At 38.9% G+C, this 25,892-nt stretch overlaps 1 protein-coding gene across 2 annotated transcripts in view; it reads left to right on the forward strand.

The window, feature by feature from the left end:
• The window catches only part of LOC140464325 (dual specificity mitogen-activated protein kinase kinase 6-like), a 131,831-nt gene that overhangs the window by 11,577 nt on the left and 94,362 nt on the right, over window positions 1-25,892 (forward strand). The window contains exon 1 of one of the 2 annotated variants that reach the window (XM_072559264.1): window positions 17,896-18,207. The exons of the other annotated variant lie outside the window; for it this stretch is intronic. Within the exon in view, the coding sequence (XP_072415365.1) occupies window positions 18,192-18,207 (16 nt within the window). The 5' untranslated portion in view covers window positions 17,896-18,191. Of the gene's footprint in view, window positions 1-17,895; window positions 18,208-25,892 lie in introns of those variants that run through there. 2 annotated transcript variants of the gene reach the window in all.

Raw genomic sequence — 25,892 nt, forward strand, 5'->3', positions numbered from 1 at the left:
ATTGCACAAAGTAGTTAAAACAGGTTGCTGGTCCTGATTTTTATCCGACCCTTCCTTTTTCATTATATAGTTATCCATTGCTTAGCCCCTATCTTTTCTGGCACATCACAGAAGCATGCTGTGTGAGAGATTATAAACCTGACTTGCTATTTTAAACCAACTGACTTCCATGAAAAAGTTCTAGTACTTTACTTTGAATATTCTGAAACAAAGGTTTGGGTCAGGAGCCTCTAACTTGTGAAACTGCACTGTATGAAGAATAGATGTTGGAAATTTAAATTAGCTGTCACTTAGAGTCATAGAGCCACAGAGATATACAGCATGGAAACAGACCCTTTGGTCCGACTCTTCCATGTCGACCAGATATCCTAAATAAGTCTAGACCTATTTGCCAACATTTGGCCCAAAATCCTCTGAACCCTTCCTATTATATACCCCTCCAGACGCCTTTTAATGTTGTAATTGTAACAGCCTCCACCATTTCCTCTAGCAGCTCATTCCATACATATACCACCCTCTGTACGAAAAAGTTGTCCCTTAGATCCCTTGAAGATCTTTTCCCTCTCACCTTAAACTTATGCTCTCTAGTTTTGGATTACATTAGTAACTTTGAAACGATGGAGTGCATATGATAAATTGGCTATGAGCTATCCCTCTCCCTGCTATTCCTGAACCAACATTTCAGGTTAGACAATTCAAAACTGAAGGTGTGAAGAAAACCTTCAAGAAAATAAAACTAAGGCAGAAAATGGTAGAAATACACAAAGGTAACATGTTAATATTTTCATTAGACCTTTCACCAAAACCGTTTGTTTAAAGACTATTGCCTAAAACGTGAATCATCTTTCTTTTTAACTAACCAATGCATGACTGATACTTCTTGATTCCAGCAAAAACCTGGAACTATTTTGGTACTAGTCAGTCTTGATGAAAGGTTCTGACCTGAAACATCGACTTCCCTCCTCATCCCCTGTTTGACCTGCTGTGCTTTTCCAGCTCCACTCCTTATCCACTATTTTGGTTGAGCCAAGGCGTTTGATCCCCTTCCAATAAGGTTTGAGGCTGTCCTCTGTAATAAATATTGGAAAAACCTTGGTAGTAATGGGCTAAATATTTGGACATTTGAATTGTTGGTCTATAATTCATTTATCAAAACACAATAACTATAATGGGCCTTCTAATTAAGATTCCAGGTGGAATTTTCCTAGCCTGGAGCGGGTGGATCCAGAGGTAGGATTGGGATTTAATCAGATGGGATGGTGGCTGCCATCTTCCCACCTTTGTTCAGATTCAGTTCTGCATCGGAAGGCTCATGCTCTATCTTTCCAACCAATGGTCAATTGAGGTCATTAAGTGATTAATTTTTTAAACTTTATTGGAACATAACATTTGAAACAGGGGCAGGAACAGGCAATTCAACCCCTTGAGCCAGCTCTGCTATTTGATACAGTCAAGGCTGATCTCATCTCAGCCTCAACATCAATCACTTGTCCGCTCTCCATAACCTTTTAGTCCATTACTAATTAAAAATCTGTCTATCTGCTCCTTAAATGTATTCAATGTCCCAGCACAACTGCACTCTGGGGTAGTGAATTCCAGAGATTCACAATTGTTGAGAGAAGTAATTTCTCCTCATCTTTGTTTTAAGTCTGTTACTCCTAATCCTAAAGCTATGATCTTTCATTCCAGATTGCTGCATGTGAGGAAACTTCCTTTTTGTGTATACTTTCTCAGTCCCTTTCATATTTCAATTACATTTCCTGTTACATTCTTCTAAACATGAGATAGGATAGGTCTAAGCTGCTCAATCTCTCCTCATAATCTCTTTCGGAGGTTAGAAATATCGCATGCAAGGTAAGAATTTGCTGATTATCTTCGATTTTTCTTAAACTGAGTTCCTTTTGAATATTTATTAGGTGTCATAGCAGAGATATTTGTATTACCTACAGCCATGGGTGAAGTGCTGGAGGACTGGAGGGTGGCTAATATTGAGCTTTTATTTAAGAAAGGGTGGAAGGAGAAGCCTGGGAATTATAGACCGGTGAGCTTGACATCAGCGGTGGGCAAGTTATTGGAGGCGATTCTGAGAGATAGGATTTACATGCATTTGGAGAGGCAAGGACTGATTAGGGTTAGTCAGCATGGCTTCATGCATGGGAAATTGTATCTCACAAACTTGAGTTTTTTTGAGGACGTAACCAAAAGGATTGAGGAGGTCAAAGCAGTCGATGTTGTCTACATGGACTTTAGAGTAGCCTCTGACAAGGTTTTGTATGGTAGTCTCATTAATAAAGTTAGATCATGTGGAATTCAGGGAGAGCTTGCCAACAGGATTCAAAATTGGCTTGACAGTAGGAAGCAGTGATGGTGGAGAGTTGTTTTTCAGATTGGAGGCTTGTGACCAGCAGTGTTCCACAGGGATCAGTGCTAGAGTCAGTGCAGGGATCACAGTTGTTTATGATTCATATAAATGATTTGGATGAGTATTTAGGAGGCATGCTTAGTACTTTTGCAGATGACACCAAAATTGGTGGTATAGTCGACAATGAAGAAAGTTATCTCAGAATACAAAGGGATTTTTATCAATTGGAGCAATGGGCTGAGGATTGGCAGATGGAGTTTAATTTAGATAAGTGTGAGTATTGCATTTTGGTAAAATGAACAAGGGCAAAACTTGTACAGGTTGTTCTGCTATAATGATCGTTTCATTAATGTAAGTTTGCTGTAATGCAATTGATGAATTGGTGATACCTTTAAAATGTGGGTGGCTATAACGCGATTACACTGGCAACACTTTAAGCACAGTTTCTAAAGCGCGATTTTTCTATGATGCAGGATTACTCAAGAATGCAACCATTGTGTTGTAAAAGAATGACTATGGTAGAGTTTTGGGTAGTGTTATCAAACAGAGAGACTTAGGGGTTCAGGTAATTAGTTCTTTGAAAGTTGTGTCACAGTTAAGAAGGCATTTAGTACACTTGCCTTCATTGCTCAGACTATTGAGTATAGGAGTTGGGACGTCATGTTGAGGTTGTATGGGAGGTTGGTGAGGCCACTTTTTGAGTATTGTGAGGAGTTCTGGTTGCCCTGCTATAAAAAAGGATACAATTACATCTGAGGGGATTCAGAAATGATTTACCAGGATGTTACCAGGACTGGAGGGTTATGCAGAGAGGCTGGATAGGCTGGGACATTTTTCACTGGATCATAGGAGATTGAGGGTTGACCTTATGAAGGTTTATAAGATCATGGATAAGGTGAATGGCAAACATCTTTTCTCTCGGGCAGTAGAGTTCAAAACTAGGGGGCATATTTTTCAGGTGAGAGGAGGAAGATTTAAAAGGGACCTGAGGGGCAACTTGTTCACACAGGGCAATTCTGTGGAATGAACTGCCATTGAAAGTGCAGTTACAATATTTAAAAGGCATTTTGAAAGATACAAGGAGGAGAAAAGTTTGCAGGGATATGGGTCAAATGCAGGTAAGCAGAACTTGTTTAGTTTGGGAGACTTGGTCGGCATGGATGAGTTGAACTGAAGGGTCTGTTGTTGTGCTGTATGACACTATGGCAATTAAGATTCAACGACCTTACCATGGATCTCAAACACATGTAGGCCATTCCATGTAAGGATGGCAGATTTCTAACCAGATTTTTATAAAAAATTAAATGAGTTTTTATTAATTGAATTTAAACCCTATCAGCTGCCATGGTGGGATTTGAACCCATGCTCCAGGCAGGATGGGAAAGAGTCCACCCATCTGACTGCTTAGTCATTGTGGGCAGGTTTTCATATGGAACGGAAGGAGTGGCTGCTCAATCTCTACTATTTTGTGTATATTTGAGAGATTGAACATTGGGCAGATAGATGACCACAGAGATCTGCACCTCTATCTTAGTTTCTAACCTCTCTTCCCAGTCTGAGAGAGACCCCTGCCTTCAGCAAAACATACCACTGCTAGGGCAAGCATCATACTCGAAGCTCAGAAGAGTTGTCACGCATGCGTGCAAACACACACCCACAATAAGAACCTAAAGAACTGTGAATGGTGTAAATCAGAAATAGCTGGAAATGCTCAGTAGGGCTGGCAGCATCTGTGAAGAGAAGTCAGAGTTAACATTTCGGGTCAAGTGACCCTTCCTCGGGTATTGTCCTGCCACCAGCCATGGCTTCCACCACAGCATTATTGCATTCTGGAGTTGTAGGTGTCTGATTCGCCAGCAGCTTTTGGTGGCCAGGATGTTGTCCTCCTGGGACCTAATAATACTAGATAGCTTGTCAGCCAGCAATCAGCTGCCTGAAAGCCAGAAAACCTGGTGACATCTTGACAGGCTGTAAGTTTCTCTCCTGCAATCTCTTCTGCTTTTGGAATGACTCTGATGTGGAAAAATAGTACTCTGTTTGTAAAAGCAGTATTTAGCTGGATCTATGTTTAACTAGTGAAAATAGGAAGGCAGATTATTATTTCAATGGCTGTAAATTGAGAGTGGGGAACGTTCAATGAGACCCATCACTGAAAGTAAGTGTGCAGGTGTAGCAGGCAGTAAAAAGGCAAACTGTACGTTGGCCTTCATTATGAGAGGATTCAAGTACATGAACGAGGATATCTTGCTACAGTTATACAGGGCATTGGTGAGGCCACACCGAGAATATTGTGTGTAGTTTTGCTCTCCTTACCTGCGGAAGGATATTCTTCCTATAGAGAGTGCAATGAAGATTTACCAGTTTGATTCCTGAGATGATGGTTCTGACATATGAGCAGAGATTCAGTCAGTTAGGATTGTATTCACTGGAGTTTAGAAGAATGAAAGGTTATCTCATAGAAATGTATAAAGTTCTAATAGGATTAGACAGGTTAGATGCAAGAAGGACGTTCCCAATGGTAGGGGAGTCCAGAACAACTGTACTCAGGACACAGTTACAGGAAACAGGGTAAGCATTTTAGGACTGAAATGAGAACTTTCTTCACCCAGAGAGGGGTGAGTCTGTGAAGTTCAGTGTGACAGAGTGTGGTTGAGGCCAAAGTGTTATGCGTTTTCAAGACGGAGGTAGGTATAGTTCTTGTGGCCAAAGGGATCAGGGGATATGGTGGAAGGGAGAGATTAGGGTATTTCTCAATGGCCACCCACGATCATAATGATTGGTGGAGCAGGCATGAGGGGTCAAATGCCCTACTCCTATCTTCTATGTTTCTATAATCATTATAGACCAGAAAGTCCCAATATAGATTGTCCCATTGTGCTGGCTGGGTAGCAGAAGGAACGTTGCAGTTCTGCAACTGGGTTTCTGATTCCCACTTCCTATTGCTTTGCAGTGACCTGTTTTCAACTGTTCCAGGAAAGCTGGTCAAAGGTAGGATTGGTGTAGTCTTTGGGGCTGGTGACTAACATGCAGAGGATTTCTATCTAAACCAGCATGAAGAATTAACACTTAGACAACCCACTGGGGAATGCAAACATCAGCAGAAATTATGCCTTCACTAAAGAAAGGAGGAAAAGTATCTCTTCTTGCACAACAAGATATACTTTAAGGTTATGTATGTGAACAGTAAGATTGATACATGTAAGAAAGACAAATTTTAGATAAAGTAGGTTGAGGTCAACAGGATGTGTTGTACAGTAATTAAAAAAAAATCCTATACATATGGACTGTAAGCATCTGCTTCCTGTTAACAGGAGATGATGATCTCAATTTCCTTGAGATTTTTATAGATTTAGTTAATCTATTAAAAAGGTCTCCTGTTGAAATTCCTGTACCTGTCCTAATCTATTTTCACCCTTATTTGTATGTGAAAGCATCGAGTCCATGAGAGGGGAATGCTGGGTGGACAGCTGTTGGAACTTTCTGTTCCAGTTGTATATATTTTTAGTTTGATGAAAATTTGATGAGTAATTTACTGACGTCAGGGTTGTGATTTTCTAGTTCTGAAGAAGCCATATTTGACTCAAAACAGTAACTCTTTTTCTCCATAGCTGTTACCAGACCAACTGAATATTCCTAGCATTTCCTGTTCTTCTTTGTGATTATCTCTTTGTGGTGACTCAGACTGGGGCTATTGGAACATAACATATATGTTGAAGTGAGCAGCAACACTTAAATAATGATAGGCTTGCATGTTCCTCCTGCTATCCCGCTGTTCCCATAACAGTCTTGCGGCTTCCCTCAAATTCCCAATATGTTCTATTTCAGAGTCTTCCTTTTCTTCAATCCCCAAAATGATTTCAACATAATGACTCCATCAAGGATCTTTAGTTCTCTGAATTACATTTTTTTGCAAGCAGGGTATCTCACCTGGAGGAGGATTTGATCCACAAGAAGCATTGCACTGTAGAATCATACAGGACAGAAGGTGGGAAAAAGTTTGAGAGATAGTTGAGTCTCCTCCCCTGTAGCTTCTAGTACCTTAGCCAAATCACTGTTATTTCATGACAATTTTTGTAGGAAGCCTTTTACTTTGGAGGGTATTACAACATACCTTGTTCTAGTGTGATATTCTCACACCTTGTGGCTTATGATCCTGGATAAGAACAGGTCTTTTAAAACAATTCTCCATTTTCCACTCCACACCATTTACCACCCCCTCCCTCCGCCAAACATCCATTCTCCTCAGAAGGGTAAATCAGCGATGTGTCCTTTTATGTCTACTGTTCTGTTGTCTTGGAAACTGAAATCCTTAAATATGATCCAGAGTTAGGTGGCTAAATTATTGAAATTTTTTCATCAAATTCTCCTGCTAGTACTCTGCAATGTGTACATGAGTATTGAAGGCTTGTAAGGACAATGTTATATTAGTATCTAAGGCATTTTCGACAATCTTTAACAAATATTTTGTCTGCCTTTGGAATGTGGTGAACTGCTTTCTTGAATACAATTGAGAAGCTTTATTGGCTATTGGTCACTTACATTGCTGAGGGTCAGATATAGGTCCAGACTGGATAAGGATGGTAGAGTTCCTACTCAAGGACATGAAATATTTGGACTTTTATAACTATTGCTACAACCATCATTCTTGAGATTGCCTCTCTGTTCCAGATTTTTACAAATTTAAATTTCCTAGCTGTCACAGCAACTTGTGCTCATGTTTCTAGTTCATTAGTCCAATTACTATACCAGTAGCAAAACTGCTGTTGTATAGTATCCTTGTGCTCTTTTTATATATAAAATATATGATTTATATTTGAAATAGTTTTTTGTTGAATTGTTATCAACTTCAAACTCTATCATTGTGGTATAATTAGTAATATGGAAACACAGGGGATTTTGTGCATGTGTGGACTGTAGCAAAGTTAATTTGAGGCTGCATGCTGCTTCATAATTGCACAATTCAAGAACAGTCCAGTGTTATTAATGGGTGGCATACAGTCCTGGACCACATCCTGTTTCCTTTCCTTGTATGTCATCTTCTTTTGCCTGCTTCTATTTCACCAGTACCATTCCCTATCTAAGAAGGCAGCCTAGACCGCATTAATGGCCCAAGACATTATTGTTGTGGGCACCGGTAAAAGCATATGGAATTATTTAGAAAATGGCAGAAATAAAAACTATTACACAAATGATGTAGAATTTTGGCAGATCTTTAGCTTGGCATGGAGGTCAGGAGGTTGTGCAGAGGATATCCTGCCTTTGATCATGTTGTGAAAGAAAAAACAAAGAAGGAACTTGCATTTATTTAGTACCTTTCATGACTTTATGATGAAGTATATACAGATATAGTGCAGTGGTCCAGATGTTAGTGTTATGTATGACCTTGATGATGTAAATTCTATTTTTTTAATTATACTTTTAGGGGAAATTGCATACCACAATATTTCAAAGAAATGTCAATATAATCTTTACATTTATATTCCAAATATTATTAAGTACCTTAAAATGCTTAATTTGATAAATTATTTAAAAATTCAGCCAGGAAATGAATGATTAAATTAATCTGTTTTTGTTTTGATGACGATTGATGTACAAATTTTTATCAAAACACCAAGACAATTCCTTGTTCTTTTCCATATTGTGTAATAAAGGCTGTGAAAATTGAATATTACCTGAATATAGGCATATAGCTTATAATCCACAATAAAATTGCATTTGTTCATTCTGCTACATTGCAGGGTGCACTGCATACTGAGCATTCCTGTGCAAGGAGTCCAAAACTGTGAAAATAAACACATGTTCAAGTCAACGTGCACTTCTTAAAGTGAGCCTGTAATACATAAAGGAGAGGTTTGCAGATGACACCGAAATTGGAGGTGTAGTGGACAGCGAAGAAGGTTACCTCAGAGTATAACAGAATCTTGATCAGATGGGCCAAATTGCAGCACTTCACTTTTATCAAACTTAAAATCCATCTGAGAAGTGGCAGATGGATTTTAAGTTAGATAAAAGCGAGGTGCTGTAATTTGGAAAACCAAATTAGAGCAGGACTTATACACTTAATGATAAGGTCCTGGGGAGTGTTGCTGAAGAAAGAGACCTTGAAGTGCAGGTTCCTATTTCCTTGAAAGTAGAGTCGCAGGTAGATAGGATAATGACGATGGCATTTGGTATGCTTTCTTTTTTTGGTCAGAGCATTGAGTATAGGAGTTGGGAGGTCATGTTGCGCCTCTACGGGACATTTTGGAATATTGTGTGCAATTCTGGATTTCCTATTGGAAAGGGTTCAGAAAAGATTTACATAGATGTTGCCAGAGTTGAGGATTTGAGCTATAGGGAGTGGTTGAATAGGCTGGGGCTGTTTTCCCTGGAGCGTCGGCGGCTGAGGGGTGGCCTTATAGAGGTTTATAAAATCATGAGGGGCATGGATAGGGTAAATAGACAAAGTCTTTTCCCTGGGGTGGGGAAGTCCAGAACTAAAGGGCACTGATTTAGGGTGAGAGGGTAAAGATATAAAAGGGACCTAAGGGGCAACTTTTTCACAGTGTGTAGTGTGTGTATGGAATGAGCTGCCAGAGGAATTAGTAGAGGCTGGTACAATTACAGCATTTAAAAGACATCTGGATGGGCGTATGAATAGGAAGAGTTTGGTGGGATGTGGGTCAAGTGCTGGCAAATGGGACTAGATCAGGTTAGGATATCTGGTTGGCATGGATGAGTTGGACCAAAAGGTCTGTTTCCGTGCTGTACATCTCTATGACTCTAAGCACATATTAACTGGAGTGCATGTTAACTGGAAAAGTGATGAGAGTTGCTGTGCGAGACTGTCTGATTCGTCGGCAGAATGAATATGGTGTAACAGGGGATGAATGGGCCCCAAGGTTCTTTGACATAGCAATGGAGACCTTCTCTAGGAGATGGATAGTAGCATAGAGATCCTTTGTCCACAACGACCAGGTGGCCATTCAAACAGATACTGTAAAGGCAATGGGAGCAGACAGTAGTTAGCCTGATGACCAGCATGTAATATCAAAAGGAGTTCAAAGACACCATAAAAGTGCTCATTCAAAGTCAGTGAATATGTCTTCAAATTTCATTTTCAGATGCACAATGAGCATTGCACTGTGCTCAATGCATGACATTTCCATTGTTCATTGCTAACAAACCCCAATGATCACAATTCATATCTCACCTTCATAGCTACACCTCAATGTCACAGTCAGCAATGCTGCAAACTTCACAAGCACATCACAAAACTTGGACATACTGCCAACTATTCAGCCAAGACAGCTACATCACCAATGCATATTGTAACACTACTGATAAACTTTCCTCACCTTTTCAGATAAAAATTGCGCAATACTGGAAACTTTTGGTGATGAACAGGCATAACTTAACGTCCCTTGCCTTGAAGGATGAGACTATATTTGTCAAAATTGAGTGGTTATAATGAAACTGGTTAGTGATTGGCTTGAAAGGATTTAGTTGGGGATATGCCCATACCTCGTCCTACTCCTCCTCATATCCCATTTACTACTTATCCTACAGTCTCTTCTAATACACAAGCTGTAGACAGTCTAAGCATATGCTTCATGGTTTGACTCCTTCCAGTCATCACAACTCTGCCCATGTGCCTTCCTCTTTTCACATATTTGAGAACTGCCACCTGGCTTATAATGGTAGAATAAAGGAGGCTGAGGAGCAGAAAGAAAGTCACTCCCTCTCACAGTTGCAGCCACAACTCGGATACTGATATCACACAAACTTTACAAGTGGGGTCTGCACCTTGAGAGACACTTCTTATAAGTGGCCTACAGCCAGCAAGGAGGAAAAGGTAGTAGAGTTGCTCACCAGACCTCTGCTCCAAAGGATTCATGTAAGAACTTTCAGATGGTGTACAAAGTCTCAAAGACTTGCACACAGTAATGCATGGTCCATTGACAAGCCTGTCAAATGGACCTGCCATTCTATCAAGGAAAACGGTAAAGTCCAGCATCAAGCTTGCTCAGATCTTGATACTCATTGTTTTCTAGTGTGGAATGTAGAGATAAAATTTTATGAATATGCAGATTAGCCTGAGCATGCTGTGATATAATTGTAACCTTGGTAGTCATATGTTAGGGACTATGCTAGAAAGGTGGAAATAATATAGCTCAGAGCAGAAATATCTGCTCCTTATCACCATGAATATGTTCTTAATAAACCCAGTTTAAGTATGGCCTGAGTTTGTATGAAGAACATAATAACATACGAAAACATGTAACATGTGATGAATTTCAATGTCATACCGGTTAGCATCTAATGACTGAATTCTGGATTAGTGGTGCTGGAAGAGCACAGCAGTGAATTTGCAGCTTCTCATTGAAGCATAAGCAAAGTGCACATGGTGTTGGAGTGTTGCAGTGGAGGCTTAGATTGAATTTCTACGAGTTCAGATTGCTGCTATGAATGCTCAGATTGTTGTCAAAGATGGAGTCTCAGCTCAGAATATCACTCAGCAATCTGTCCTGTGACAGTAACAGTGAAGCAGTGGAGGAGAAACCTGTTCCCTTCTCTCAGGATCACAATACTTTTGACACCACAAACACTCCTACAGCCCTTGTTGTTACCCATTAGCTAGTCAATCTAAACTGCTACCATTCTTGCCCACGCTGGTGCAGTCTGAAGACCTATAATTCTAGAATTGAGTAAGGCCACTCTGAAAAACCGTCTGTGGTGTTCTCCACTCTGGCAACATTCTGGTAAGGGCCAGAGGGTTTAGAGGAGATAAGAGGAAAAATCATTTTGTCAGAGAGTGGTAGGAATCTGGAATTCATTGCCTAAAAGGGTGGTAGAAGCAGAAATCATCATAACATTTAAGAAGTATCTAGATGTATACTTGTGACGCCAAGGCATTCAAGGCATATGGGTCAAGTGCTAGAAAATGAAATTAGAATAGTTAGCTGATTGCTTTTGACTGGTGCAGATGTGATGGCTCTAAGGGTTTTTTTCTGACCTGTAGATCTCCATGACTCTGACTCTTGCTCTTCCTCTTCAGATTTTGTCTGTATAGGTTGTGACAAGGCCCTTCCCTTCAAAATAGCAAGCTGTTACAGCATGCAGAAAACCATGATTAATCATGAGACAACTCAGTCTTGTGCAGAGCTTCTTTAAAGAGATTCCAGAATGGAAGCATTGCTTTAATCTCACAGCATCAGTGAAGAGTGTAGAAGGACTTGTCGAGAACAGTACCAGGAATACTGACAAACAAGATGTCAACCTAGTGAAACTACAAAACAGGGCTATTTATGTGCCAAACAGCATAAGCAGCAATTTATAGACATAATTAAGCAATTTCACACTCATAAGACCATAAGAAATAGGAATAGGAATTGGCCATTCAGCCCCTCAAGCCTGCTGTACCATTCAGTTGCATCGTTGTTCATCTAGCTCTCCTCATGTCCTCTTTCCTACCTTCTCCTCATAACCCATGATTCGCCGACTGATCACGAATCTACCTCAGATTTCGATATACACAAGGACTCTGCTGTGTGGAAAGAAGTCCCAAAGACTCGCAACCCTCTTGAGAGAAGAAATTCCTTGCTATATTCCTCTTAAATTGGAAAGTGAGGACTGCATATGCTGGATATTAGAGTCAAGAGTGTGCTGCTAGAAAAGCACAACAGGTCAGGCAGCACCCGAGGAGCAGGAGAATCCACCTCATTCCTGATGAAGGGCTTTTGCCCGAAACGTCAATTCTCCTGCTCTTCGGATGCTGCCTGACCTGCTGTGCTTTTCCAGCACCGTTCTCTCGACTTTTTTTATTCTAAGACTACGCCCTCTGTTTCCTCTGGCTCAGAATCCTATATGTCTCAGTGTTATAAACTCCAGTGAGTGGAGTTCCAGTGCACAGGTCATTCTGTTATAACACGACAGTTGTGTTCCTCTGCAACCTCACGCTATAGAAAATCGCGCTTTAGAAAACTGCATGAAAGAAGATCGCAAACAGAAAATCACTATACCTGTTCAATAGAAAGTCCACATTATCCAAGCAATGTTCACAATTCGTCCATTGCGTAATAGCCAATTTGTGCTGACGAAATGCATGTTAAAGCAGAATGAACGATATTTAGCACTTGCCCTTAAGAGAATCCCTCCATACCATGGATTGAATTAAACAATATTCTTTCTTAAATAGGGGGACCAAAACTGCTCACAGTAATCCAGATTTGGTGTCACCGCTACCTTGTAAATTAAGACTTCCATATGCTTATACTCTGACCCTCTTGAAGTAAGGATCAATATTATTAGCCTTCCTGGTTATCTGTTGCACATGTGGGCTATTGTTTTCTTTTATGCACAATTACCCACAAATCCCTTTGTGTTGCAACTTTCTTAGCTTTTACCCATTTAATAATACTCTTTACAATCAGTGTATCAGAGCTAAACTCTGCAATCCAGACACATCTAGTCAGGAATGGTGATGCATAATTAAACAACTCATGCGTGCAGGATGCGACAGAACTCTCTCCATACTCAATGATGGGGGAACTGTACATCAGTACAAAAGATAAGGCTGAAGTATTCGCAACAGTCTTCATCCAAAAATGTTGAGTGAATGTTCTATCTTGGCCTTCTTCAGAGATCCCCAGCATCACAGATGCCAGTCTTCAGACAATTCCATTCATTCCCTGTTACATCAAGAAATGGCTGGAGATACTGGATGCTGCAAAGACTATAGGCTATGACAACTTACTAGCAATAGTCCTTAAAATTTATGCTCTAGAACTTGTTGCACCCCAAGTTGCAAGCTGTTCCCGTACAACACTGGCATCTACCAGACAATATGGAAGTTGCTCAGATATATTCTGTACACAAAGAGCAAATCAAATACAACGGCCTTTAATTGCCCTATCAGTCTACTCTCAAGCATTAGTAAAGTGATGGAAGGTGTCATGAACAGTGCCATCTCGCAGCTCTTTCTTAGCAATAACCAGCTCAAATGGTCTCTCCTTGCTGCGTAAGTGTTGGCCCATGTTCTTGTCACTGGCATCAGACAAGCAAGATGACTTCATCATTAAAACAATGGTACCAGTGAAAACTGCTTTTTGTTCAGTGCTCCAATAATACCACTTGTCCTTACCTTGTATAGAGATTCACTCTCAAATGAAAGATTACTCAAGGACTTTGCTATATAGATCATGTTTTTATGTCTCTGCTGCAGCTCCTCCCTTGTCAGGATCCAGGTAAACTGGACTTTAATCAACTTCAAATGCATTTTTTTGTTCAGTTTCAGGTTCATTTGGTGCAGTCACACTATATTCTGTGTGGTATGCAATTATTTCATCCATATGTTTTCACATCCATAGACTAGCAGATTATGCACAATAGTTTCCAATCCGGACGAGTGACTATCTTGTGCTGTCTTTTATTAGTATTCAAGAGCAGTAGAAATGTTAAATGGCATTTATAACTATTTGTATCACTTGAATGTAATCCAGAATGTGTTAGAAAACAGCTGCTTTCATCCAACTTAATTTGCCAGTAAACATCCTTTGCATATTGGGTAATGAAGATCTTTACCTGTGCCAGTTGAGGCAAAACCTCTAATTTTGTGCATGGGACAGTGAGATTTCTTCAAAGTTTTATTAAGATCCTTTGGATTTATACATACTTTCAGTTTTGCAGGTAGTTTCACTGCAGCCATGTTGCTGATCCATTCTATAGGAGGTGTCATTTCCCGGATCATTCCCTTCTTATCTAACTGTTTTATCTTGTATTTCAGGCATGACTTAAAGGCAGTTGAAACATTCCTTGGTTGAGTTAGTCTAACTCTTTCATCTACTTCATGATAATATTCCAGGAGCATATCCAAGACCTGTAAATACATCTTTGTAATCTTTTAGGATCTGTTCAATAATCAATGGCTTCATGGGCTGTGAAATTGGAAATCTCTTTTGGCATATTGAGGGTTACTAGGCCAAGCTTTAGACCTGCTTTAGCTGAGATGAATGGATTTTGCTAAATATCTACTATCTGCAGCTCACGATCTTCATTTCTTCCCATTGCATTGAGTTCTGAATTCTATTCTACTCTGACATGAGTATTATTCCATCCTACAGCTTCAACCTTACTTTTGATGGTTTCATTTTTGGGATACCACTTTGTAAAGATCTGTGAAACTGTAAATGAAGCACTGATGACAATCTGACGCTTCACATTCTCTTGCTGCTCACATTCTGCAGTCATCGTTCTAACAGTCACAAACCATTCATCACTTTTAGACTTGACAACTTCAACCTGTTGTATGGTATAAAGTGATTCATCAGATTAATTTGCTGATATCTCTCAATTATACATGCGTGTGCAGAATGAGTCAGGTTCTGTTTTCCAGACACTGGAGAGGCTTTCCACTCTTTTGTGAGATGTGCCCTACAATATTTACATTTTGTTCTCTGGTTTTGATCATTTTGTTGTCTTTTCTGCAAATATCTCTTTTTTTGGCCATTAACATGCTTTAGCTGATTATTGACAGCCTCAAAACTTTCTCCACTCAAAAATATGCTCTCACGGCAGGATCCTTTATGCTGAAGACAGTGCTATCTCTGATGATATCATCTTTTGGTTGTGCAAACTCTTAGATTAAGCTAGATATTTCAGTGCAACCATATTGATGAATAGCTCCCCACCTTAAGCTCTGATGCTGAACAAACACTCTTCATAAGTACCATTAATATGGAGTTCAAAGTGTTTCTTCAAAGCCTGCAAAATCTCTCCTGACTTCTCTATCCCTCAGTGAGAATTGGGCTATTATATAGTTTGTAATTTCCTGACAGCAGGGTTGCAACACATAGGTGCTTAAGTTTTTTAAAAGAAACTCTGTTTCAATGGCATAGTTTGGCCATTGAGAATGGAAAAGAAAATCTGTCTCACATCTCCTTTCATTTCCACAATAGTAGGGTGTGGGAAATACACAGCCATTTTTACTCATCCATTAATTCAAAGTTGTGATGTGTTTTGTCTTACTTCCTTGCTATTTGTTTCATTAGCTGACTCTGAACGTTAACATATTTTCATTTGCATCACTTTGACATCATGTTATCTGTTTAATGGTTGTCCGGCCTCTACTCAAATTAGGCACTTGCAGCAGAGGTCAAAGTCACATGGTTACAGCAAGTAAGTCAGTCCTCTACTCTAAAGGCACACTTGCATTTCTTCAAATGGGCTGTCTCTTTCTTTCTCCCTCACTCTCTCTCAGACAGACACACACACATTCACCCACAAATGCTGTCTGTCTATCTGTGTGTGTGTCTCTCTAACTCACTGTCTCATTCGCTCCTTTTGTGGACTCTTTCTCTCTCCTAGGAAAACGGAGACTTGTTCCCCTACCCGCTTGCATCCACTGCAACTACCTGAGATCAGGGAACCTCTTCTTCCCTCACAGCTACCCAGGAACATACATCCTTTGATAAACAGACTCTCTCCCAGTAATTGAAAATTCACTGTTGAGGCACATGCATTCAGGCTGAATAAAGCCACTAACCTTTGCACTGTTCACTTCTCATCCAATCAGAATGATTCTCTTCCATGTTTGATAAAGATCGGCTCAGTACTACCTATGCAGATAAACAGTCTGACTAGAGGAGCAGCTCCTTGCAGATGTTTATTTTCACTCAGCTGCATTTTGTATACCTGCTCCATGATCCACATCAAGACACGTGGTAGGCTTGCTCCAGGCCTTGGGCCTGTGTGTTTGACAAGCTTGTTTTAAATAGCACTGGTGGTGGATCATACATACTGCTGAACATATGTTTTGTCATGCAGTAGTTGAAAGGGTGTTAGTTGGAACATAAGTTTGAGTATAGCACCACTAGAATTAATTAACATCATGGTCTGTCTAATCTTTATTTCCACACTTCTAGTAGCCATGCTAATGACAAAATTGTGTCTGTCACTGGCTAGGAAAGAAGTGCCAAAATTGTAGGCATTACCCAACTGAATTTTGTACAAAGACCTCTGATGTCCTCCTCAATGATTTAGAGTGCAAAACATTTCCAAAAGTTGTTCCTGCCTTTCCGTATTGTACTGCATTGTGAATGTGTAGTCAGGTTGTTAATTTTTTGTTTATATACCTCTTGCCTCAAATTAAATGGTTTAATCATGACCCATATTTATTGAAATTGCTTAAAAAGCCTTTGATAACTTATACTTGGAAAACATTGCTTGCCATTAAGGCTGTTGCTTAGTTAAATTATAAGCTGTCAAGGTATGTTCCATCAAGTACTTCTGCTATCTTTCTGTTGTAGCCAATTGCAAATTCTTCCAATTGATTTGATTTTTGCTTATATCAAGAAGTAGATTTTAAAACTTTAATTGAATTAACTTCTGTAAGATTATTTTGGTCAAATCAATACAGTTGAGTTCACTAAAATTCTACTTAGCAAATCACTTGTTTAACTTTAACTCCAAAAAATAAAATATGCATGTTAAAACTAAACTTTCATATCTTTTCCCTTACATTTTTTTAAACTGAAACTATGAGGATATTTTCAGGGGAACCCACCACATTCCGTTATTACTAAAGATCAAAACAAATGACTGGCATTCTCATTATGGGAAAACATCTCAACTCAGCCTGTCAAATGCATCAGGCCATTTTCATCAAAAACAGTGACAGAGATTCAGCTCAATCCTCCTGAAAGTGATTACCGAGCACAATTGGAATTAGCCCAAGGAGAAGAATAAAGCAGCATAAATTCTGCTTATATCCTGTTTGTGTATTGTAGATAGGTATTTGTTCATCGTTGTACTAATTATGTGTCTTTCCTGATCACTTCAGGCCCAGGAGTGTTGATACATTTTTGTCTATTAGTCAAAGTACAAGTCCCACTTTTGCATTTTTATTTTGTAGTGAATTATTAGTCCATTGCAAACTGGAGACTCGAAATACATGTTATGCACTGGTTTTGCCAGTAATTCAAGACTCTTTTAAAAAGAGTCAGATCTCTGAAATTAGTTAAGGCATCAAAACTGCTTCTTCTAAAGAGACAGTTGAGATGGGATTTCTTTTATTCAATGTATAATTAGACCTGCAATGCCTTGCTAGAAAGAAAAGCAGAAACAGATTTCAGTAATATTCAAAAACGAATTTTATAAACTCTTGAATGGATAAAATTTGCAGAACTATGGAAAAAAACTGAGAGTAAGAGTAATTTTAAATGGCTCCATTCTGTGCTATAATGTTCTATGATTAACCACATTTATGACAGTCCTAACGTTTGGTTAAGGAAAAGAGCAGAAACGTTTTTCAGAAAGAGTTTGTTCAATAAAACACCTCCTACAGAACCCAACTGCTCATAGGTGTGTGTGTGTGTGTGTGTGTGTATATATATATATAAAAAATCAATAAATAAGAGAGAAATGTTCAAAAAGCCACCTAGTATGATCGTCACTTGTAGACATTTTGGTGTATTTTTAAAAAAAGACTTACACCTCTGTAGCCTCCTTGTTTGGCAACTTTCCAACTTCCTGTGTGATGTCATGGTTGAGATTGGTTTTTTACTGCAGCCTCTATGTTGAGTTTGTGGCAGCTGAGTTGGAAGGAAGATCGATGTCGGTGCAATTGAAGACGAGGGTATATTTTTAACATAAGGAAACATTCTTGTCAGGGAGCAGACGGAAGGAAAAAGGAGAAACATCGGAGAAGCAAAGCAACACCAAATTGTTTTGCAAGAACAGCGTGCATGCAGGTCTGCAGAGTGGGGCCCAAAGCGTGCACTAAGTTCTTTGAGTTTGTTAATGAGACTTCCCTTAAAGGCACGTCACGCCTCAGTTACACTTCTGGGAACTTATGGACAAGAGACAAGGTAAGTTTTGCAATTTTAATTTCAAGCTCTCAATCGAACTCATTGTGAGATTTATGTTTTTTTGTGTGTGTTAGAAGCTGCGCGGTGCATAGCTGGCTCAGTGTAACAAGCATTTTGGAGCTGGCTTGTTTACTTCCATTCGTTGCACAATCAGCCTTCCTTTACAGTAGCTTGTTTGCAGCAAAGACTTAAAGCAGGGAGTTACCGTAAGTTGCAATGCCAAACAGCAAATGCAGCCAGCTTCTGGTAGCTGAAGGTTGCTTGCTCAGCGTTCTTGCATGCGGTTTTGTCCTTTAAGTTGACCCAGTATGGTGATTTTTATAGAAATACGCAATGCACAGATTTCACTCTTTCAGTACTGTTTTTGCGGCAGTTAATGGATAGCCTCAGACTAGGAGTGTTCATCTTAAAGGGAAACATTGGCTCAATTACCAGTTCAGCGTGGTCGTTGTAAATTGTTTGAATAGAAATATTTAGGTAGAGAAATTTACTTTGAGGCTTTTTCTGTTGGTGTTTTGCATTTGCATCTGCATCTGTATTTGCATTGCCGCACTGTTCTTGGAAGCCAGCATTTGTGGCGATAGGAACGTTCTAATGTTTTGAAAAAAATTGCATTATATCTCTTTTCGCTGTTTTGGAGTACTTTTGACTTTGAATATATGTACATATATTCCTCTCATTTAAAAGGGAATACAATAACTTGAATAGATTTGTAGTCGTTTTAAAGAAAAATGAACTTTTTCTGTGGGTTTTGTGCTCTATGATATGATTGATGCTAGTTCTGGGAATGGAACACTTCCTACTTGGCATCAAGCACTTTCGGATCAGTTACGGCATTGGTAGATGCAGCGCAAAGGTTTATTCTCTGCATATTTGACGTTAATTTGTTCGAAGTTTACAGACGTTAGACGTTGCAAACTAAGTGGAACAAAAGTTCTTCAAAATAAACGTGCATAATCAGGAGTAAGCCGTTGGTTTAGTAACAGCATTCCTGCCTCTTGAGTCAGCGGTTTGCATTTGAGCCCACTACAGACAATACCTGTGATCAGAGACTGGAGTGCGGGCTGTGACCGCTACTGGGTTGGCATCTAGCAGATGCATCAGGTCGGGTGTCCTTATCCACGTAGTTAGGGCTCTCTCACCTCTGGTTATAGCTCAACTGGAAGAAGAAAGTCTCAAGATAAAGGGGAAAAAAGTGAGAATGCTAATGGCCTTGAGATGTAGTGCAGACCTATTCTTGGAATAACATAATGGAGGGGTCACCATTCCTCACACCTGAACAACCTTTAGATATCCCGTTTTATAAATAGTGTCTGCCATATTTGTCCTTTTTTACTGCAAAATTTGCATAATGTTCCAAAAATAGTAAAATGAATGAATGTTGAGAAGATTTGTAGCTCAGGTTGAGGTTCTGATGTAGGTTTCCTCGCTGAGCTGGAAGGTTCATTTTCAGACGTTTTGTCACCATACTAGGTAATTTCATCAGTGAACCTCTGGGTGGCATGGCCGCTTTCTATTTGTGTTTAGGTTTCCTTGGGTTGATGACGTCAGTGCTGTGCGATGCAACCAGTGCTTCATCCGGATGCTCACTGATGATGTTACTTAGTATGGTGATAAAACATCTGAAAATGAACCTTCCAGCTCAGTGAGTGAACCTACATCCATACATGAATATAAATGGAATGTTGAGAAACTCCTTCACAATCATCTAGTTGTTCCAAGAGTTAGAATGTATGGAGTTTATTGACCTTGGCTTTTGGACTTTTGAGAGAGAACCTCTAACAGATGGTTAAAGAATTCATTTCTTAATACTTAATAATTAGTGATGTACAAAATATTTTGTGCCTTGAGGTGAATAATTTTTGGACTTTGTGGCATCACAAGCTTCAGACTTGAGTGGTACCATGGAGATTCTATGATTCAATAATACCTGCAAATGAATGTATGTCGTCCAAATTTCTAAAACAACTATCTGACTTCAAGCTTTTTGCAACACACCTAAAAATAGTGACTCAGGCTAGTATAGTTCTTAAAAGTGCTGGTCGCTATCTGTCTGGTGTTTTGGCTGCAATTCTTCCAATACAGAGTTAAGTTGGACTTGAACTGTGGAAAGGATATATTTCTTGAGTTTTGTCCTGTTTCTCCATATGTCCACATGCACCTGTCAGGAGCAGAAATCATTTTTAACTTTCTTGTCTGGGATAGGTGGTTAATTGTAATTTTTCAAAGATTTCTCTAGGTGTGGTAAGCCAATTTGACATGAATCTGTTTAGTATAGTCCAGTACCATAGCAGATGGAGTCTTTGTCTGATGAGCTTTGGGGAGGCTTTTTCAGTTTGAGGTTTTTAGACTTTGGAATTTATAACTTAAATTTAAATTCCACCTCAAATGCTGTGTTTAACATATATGCTTGTCTACTCACTATTGTGTGCATAAATTTGTCAAGTTAGACAATTATTATGTTATCTTTCATTCTCCATTTACCATAGTGCAGGTGGAGGATCATGTTATAGTTAAATCTTCAGTAAAAACAGGCATTCTGGAAAAGAAACATTAAAACACTATCTTTATTGCATCTCTTGGAAACAGTTGTTTTGAAATTCAGTGCCCAATGCTACAGAGGCAAATGTAACTGCAGTATGCAGTAATGAATGATTGACCAGTTTTTTTTAAATGATGCTGGTTGAGGGAAAAATATTAAGTGGCTAAACACAAGTAATCGATATTTACTCAACCACCAGCACAGGCTTCATAGACTTAATGTGCTGCAGATTTCTGCAAGATTCAGCAATTCTTTGTTTTGAAATTTGTTGTGGCTGTGGGTGTCAGTTTGATGGAATTTTCAAAAGATTGTGAGATAGCAAATGAACTTTCTTGTCTCCAGTTATCCTATTGTGCCAAAGTTCAGTTGAAGGCAAAGTGTGAAGCTCATGCTTCAGCATTCCACATCGGGGCAAATGGTTCCCTTTTGAAAAAAGAGACCGTTGGATTGCACTCTGTGATGTTTGGAAGGGATGAAGGTTGTGATTGCATTTCAAATAGTGCATACCAGCACCAAGTAACTGGAGCTGCTCCTGTAGAGGATGGTTCCATCTACTACTAGTATATGTATCTCTGCTTTTGGTGGATAATTAAATCTAAACAGGTACTGTAAGAATCAGATGCATTTTGCAATCCTCAGCATTGTCTTGCATCTAATTTTTCTAGAGCTTGTTCCTGAAAGCCCTCTGTCTTCCATCTTTACTTTCTATGACCATTTAACACCTGCCATTTTGACCTTTTTATTTTCAGCATTTCTCCAAACACATTTAACCCTAAAATACTTCCTTAGCGGAATTTCTCATTTTGAATGAAGCTAGGATGTACTGGAAATATACAGCAGGTGAAGCAAAGAACAGGTTTTACTTCTCTCTGGTGACTATCATTTGTTACAACAAAACTATGTTGTGTTGCTACTCTTCTAATCTGAACTCTTGAAAGCCAGTGTTCATTAGCCAGCATCTAATATTTACAGTGCTTAATCCAGCTTCCTTATGCCATCAATCCAATTTTGCTTTGGTAAATGTACTTCTGCTGGGGTAAGGAAGCTTGTCTTAGTCATGTAAATATTAACTGTTAGCTCAGGCAGCAGTCTCTCAAAGCAACTTGAAATGTTGCAAATGCAACAAACTATTTTATTGTTGAATAATACAGGTGTGACCAAGACTTGAATCCTCTCTCCTTTTCATAACTAATGTCAGTATAGTTTTGTTTTTAGACTTCTGTCCTTTGTGTAACTGGCTTGGTACTACTGTTTTCTAGAACATATGATATGAGATCTCACACAGTATCAGGAAGTATCCACCGAAGTCCCAACTTGGAAGGTTGGTGACTGATTAACCTTAAGAACTTTGAGGCTGGTTCTGATCTTGAGTTATGGCATGCTATGAAACTTGGGCCTCTAGTCTTTGTCATGCTTCTGTGGTTAACAGATGATTCTATATGTAAACAAGCTATGTATTGCTATGCTCAGTAATTAAACTAAATAGTAGGCTGATTTTATTTTAGAACATTTTGTTTTATGTCAGATTTGCATGGGCAGTGCTTTATAATTAAATGAAAAGCATTGTGGCGTCATATAATTTTCCATGCACATGTCACTATCTATTCTTTACCCCTCATCCCAAAACTAAATGTACAAGTTTTAGTCCTATAAGGACAGTCCCACTTCTGTTGATCGTGGATCACTCCCTGTATTTTTGGAGCATGGCCTCTGTTGCTCTGGCCTAGTATTATCCACGAAGCTGTTCCCATAAATATTAAGACATCAAAAATATTAGAATGACGATTTTCCTTGCACGAACAGTCATTACAATTTGTAATACTTGCACAGCTGTCTTAGCTCTATTAGCTGGGACTTCTCTAAACCCCTCTGCCTTGCTAGTTCTCTTTCTGGCTAAAAATCATTTTTAAAGTTTATCCTTACAAAGCAGAGCAATGAACCAACCAAGATAGATAAGTAGCACTCTGTTTTGAGTTATGTTTGTAGGTTCAGTGTCGAATGGCCTGCTTCTATTAGGATAGCAATTTGTATGGTACAGAAAAGAGTGCAGTAAACAGTCACTATGAAGGTGCAGAGAGAGAGAGAGAGAGAAAGGGAGAGATCAACACTAACATTTGAGAGGTCCAATCAAAAGTCTGATAACAATGGGGAAGAAGCTGTTGTACATTCCAACCTTTTCACCCTCTTCCATCAGGCAGAAGATATAAGTGAGTATAATTGGACTGGAAGAGGTCTTTGATTATGTTGGTTGCTTTCCTGAGACACAGACTTAGTCAATGGTAGAAGGCTGGTTTGTGTGATGGATTGAGCTGTGTTCACGACTCTCAGCAGTTTCTTGCGGTCTTGAGAAGAGCAGTTGCCATACCACACTCTGATTCATCCAGAAAAGATGCTTTCTATGGTGCATCTGTAAAAATTGATAATCATTATGGACGTCCTGGCATTCTTTAGCCTCCTGAGGAAGTAGAGACATTATTTATTTATGCTTTCTTGTCCTTGGGGTCAGTGTGGGTGAACCTGGACGGTGGTGATCATTAATGGCCATTTGCTCATGTCAGGAAAATCTTGACATTTATGTGGGATAGATGTGTGGTAGAGATTTTCTTTTGCTATATTTAATTTCCATGGAATTGACTGTGTTACTGTTTAGATAGTTGCAGTTGTGTGGTCATGATAATGCAGTTTAATTTTTAAATCAATTTGGTATTACTGGAACCTTGTAGCAGTTGTACACGGTACTGTGCTTTCTGTTACCCAGTACAGATGTTGCTGCAGTTTAGATTTTAGCACGTGTTTGATTCATTTATTTGAAATAGAAGTGAAGGTATTTGGACATCCCTTGCCTGTGTTTAGGTCGTTGATGTGATTAGCCAAGTGTCTTTTGAATGTATTCATGTAATGAAAAATTCTGTTCTAGACCCAAGTATTTCCCATCTCTCTGCTTACAACTCTGAACTTACTTTCAGGTATATGATCTTATGTGACTTCCAATCATCGTGCCAACAGTTTAATTCACTGGGATTTTTGATATAGACAAATGAATGCGCAAGTTTTTCACATGTCATCGTGAATTTGAAAAGCAACCAGCAAAGACATCAATGATTTTGCTGTTCTGAATTTGACAATCTACATATTACTGAGAAACATTGATTGTAACAGTTGATTGTGGAAAGAGTTTGAGGTATTGAACTCAGACATGTTTTGCCATGAAATAAAAACGTGCTGAAATGCAATAGCTTGGTATAGTATATTGGAATAATAAGTGTTTTGTTATAAACAATTATTGGGGAACTATGTAATTTATAACATTAAAATGTTGAGAAGAAAATGCAGCCTTTATGTTTTCATTTATCAAATGATTTCTGCTTCCTGTTGATTCAGAGCCAGTTTTGTTTTAAATTAGTTTATCAAAGCAATTGCACTTCAATAGGTAAATCCAACTTGAAGAGTTTACTTAACCTTGAAAGAGCATAATGATAAAGGGGTAATTTTACACAATAGGATTTGTTTATGTATTTAGTAAACAACTTTTACCAATAACAGTTCTAAGTGGCAGTCTCTCTGGCTTTGGAATATGCTGAAAATACTTCTTTGCAAAATTATCCACTTTATTCAACTTTATAAAATTTAAAATGCTGCCGCCTTAAAATTCTTTGGAATATGTGATTTGTTTTAGTGTCATTTAATACCACAAATTTAATTTTGTTTTCTTTTGATTCGACAATGAAAGGCCGACAGAAGCTCATGTTTATATTATTAAAGAAAATTGTGTATCTTAGGAGTAGTGTGGTAGGTTGGGTAAACAGATTGGCCTTGTTGAATGATTTTGCTTTTATTTTGGGACAAAGGGATTCGGGGGTGATAATCAGCTATCGGTCTTGAAGGCACCTTTTCCCATAAGCCTCCTTTGCAGGGGTGAACTTTGTTTAGATGACTAGTAACATCATTTTAAAAATGGAAACAGTGTCAGTCATGAATGATGTTTGCTGAATGTTACAGAGTTTTGTTTTTGCCAGTAGATCTGGGGTACTACAACTGCATGGTCTGTTTGCATAGTGAACTCTGTCAGGCTAAGAGAAATGTTTCCAGCGTTATGGATAATATATCTGTTAAGCAGCATGTAATGCTACAAGTAGCAGGGTGAATATTTGTAGGAAGCATTCCTATGTTCAGGGCAACAATTCTTAGCCATTCAACTTTTTGATTTGAGCATGCAGGTTACCTGCTTCACTCTCTAGGAGCAAACATATACCCACAAAAGAGGAAAGACAGAAAAGTAAGAAACACAGCTAAGTAATTTTAAATTTGAACTGTTATTCGGGAGCTTCCGTATAACTGTTGAGAGTATGAATGTAGTTTTTAGGTCCCATTGGAACTTTTGAGTTATTATGTCAAAAAGCATGTCAAGTTAGCAGCACCTGCAGGAATGAGCCACATACAGGTCTTTAGTCAGGCAGATCAGATGGTATCTTCAACCACAAGGGCCAAACTTGAATAAGCATGAAAATGGAAACTGAGTAGAGGTCCTGAACTCTACCCCAGATATTTACTGATGTGACTTATTACTTTATTTCAAAGATTTGTTTTCATAATATAAAAATATTTTTACACATTGTGTGGTTTGGATCTGGAATGCACTGAGATTGTGGCGGAGACACTTTTTTTAATTGCGGTTTTCAAAAGAAATTTCGATAATTGCTGGGCTACAGGGAAGGGTCAGGGCTGGTATTCTGAGAGTTACTCATGCAGGGAGTCAGCATGGAGATGGCAGCTTCACTGGTGGCCTCCAGTGCTATAACAATTTGATCATCCTATGATAAATTGTTCTGGTGATTGAGGAAGACTTTGTATAAGAAAATGAATGTTGATTTGTGAATGAGACTCTCAAATGTATTGCATTGTTCTTGGTCCATTACAGAACCCACAATGAGCTTATGAAATAAAACTAGCAATCTGTTGAAAGTGTGTCTTTTTTTCTGAGACAAAAACAGGGAATTTGATTTTATCCTATTGCCATAAATAATGAGAAAGTAGAACTTTCAATTTTGTTGATAAGAACCGGAAATTACTATGTAGCAGCAGTTGAAGAGTATTGACTAGCTCCTTTGGCTTGGTGGATAAAAGCTCTCTGTGTCTACTGGCA

The sequence above is a fragment of the Chiloscyllium punctatum genome, chromosome 40 (assembly GCF_047496795.1).
Source record: "Chiloscyllium punctatum isolate Juve2018m chromosome 40, sChiPun1.3, whole genome shotgun sequence".
Classification (NCBI taxonomy): domain Eukaryota; kingdom Metazoa; phylum Chordata; class Chondrichthyes; order Orectolobiformes; family Hemiscylliidae; genus Chiloscyllium; species Chiloscyllium punctatum.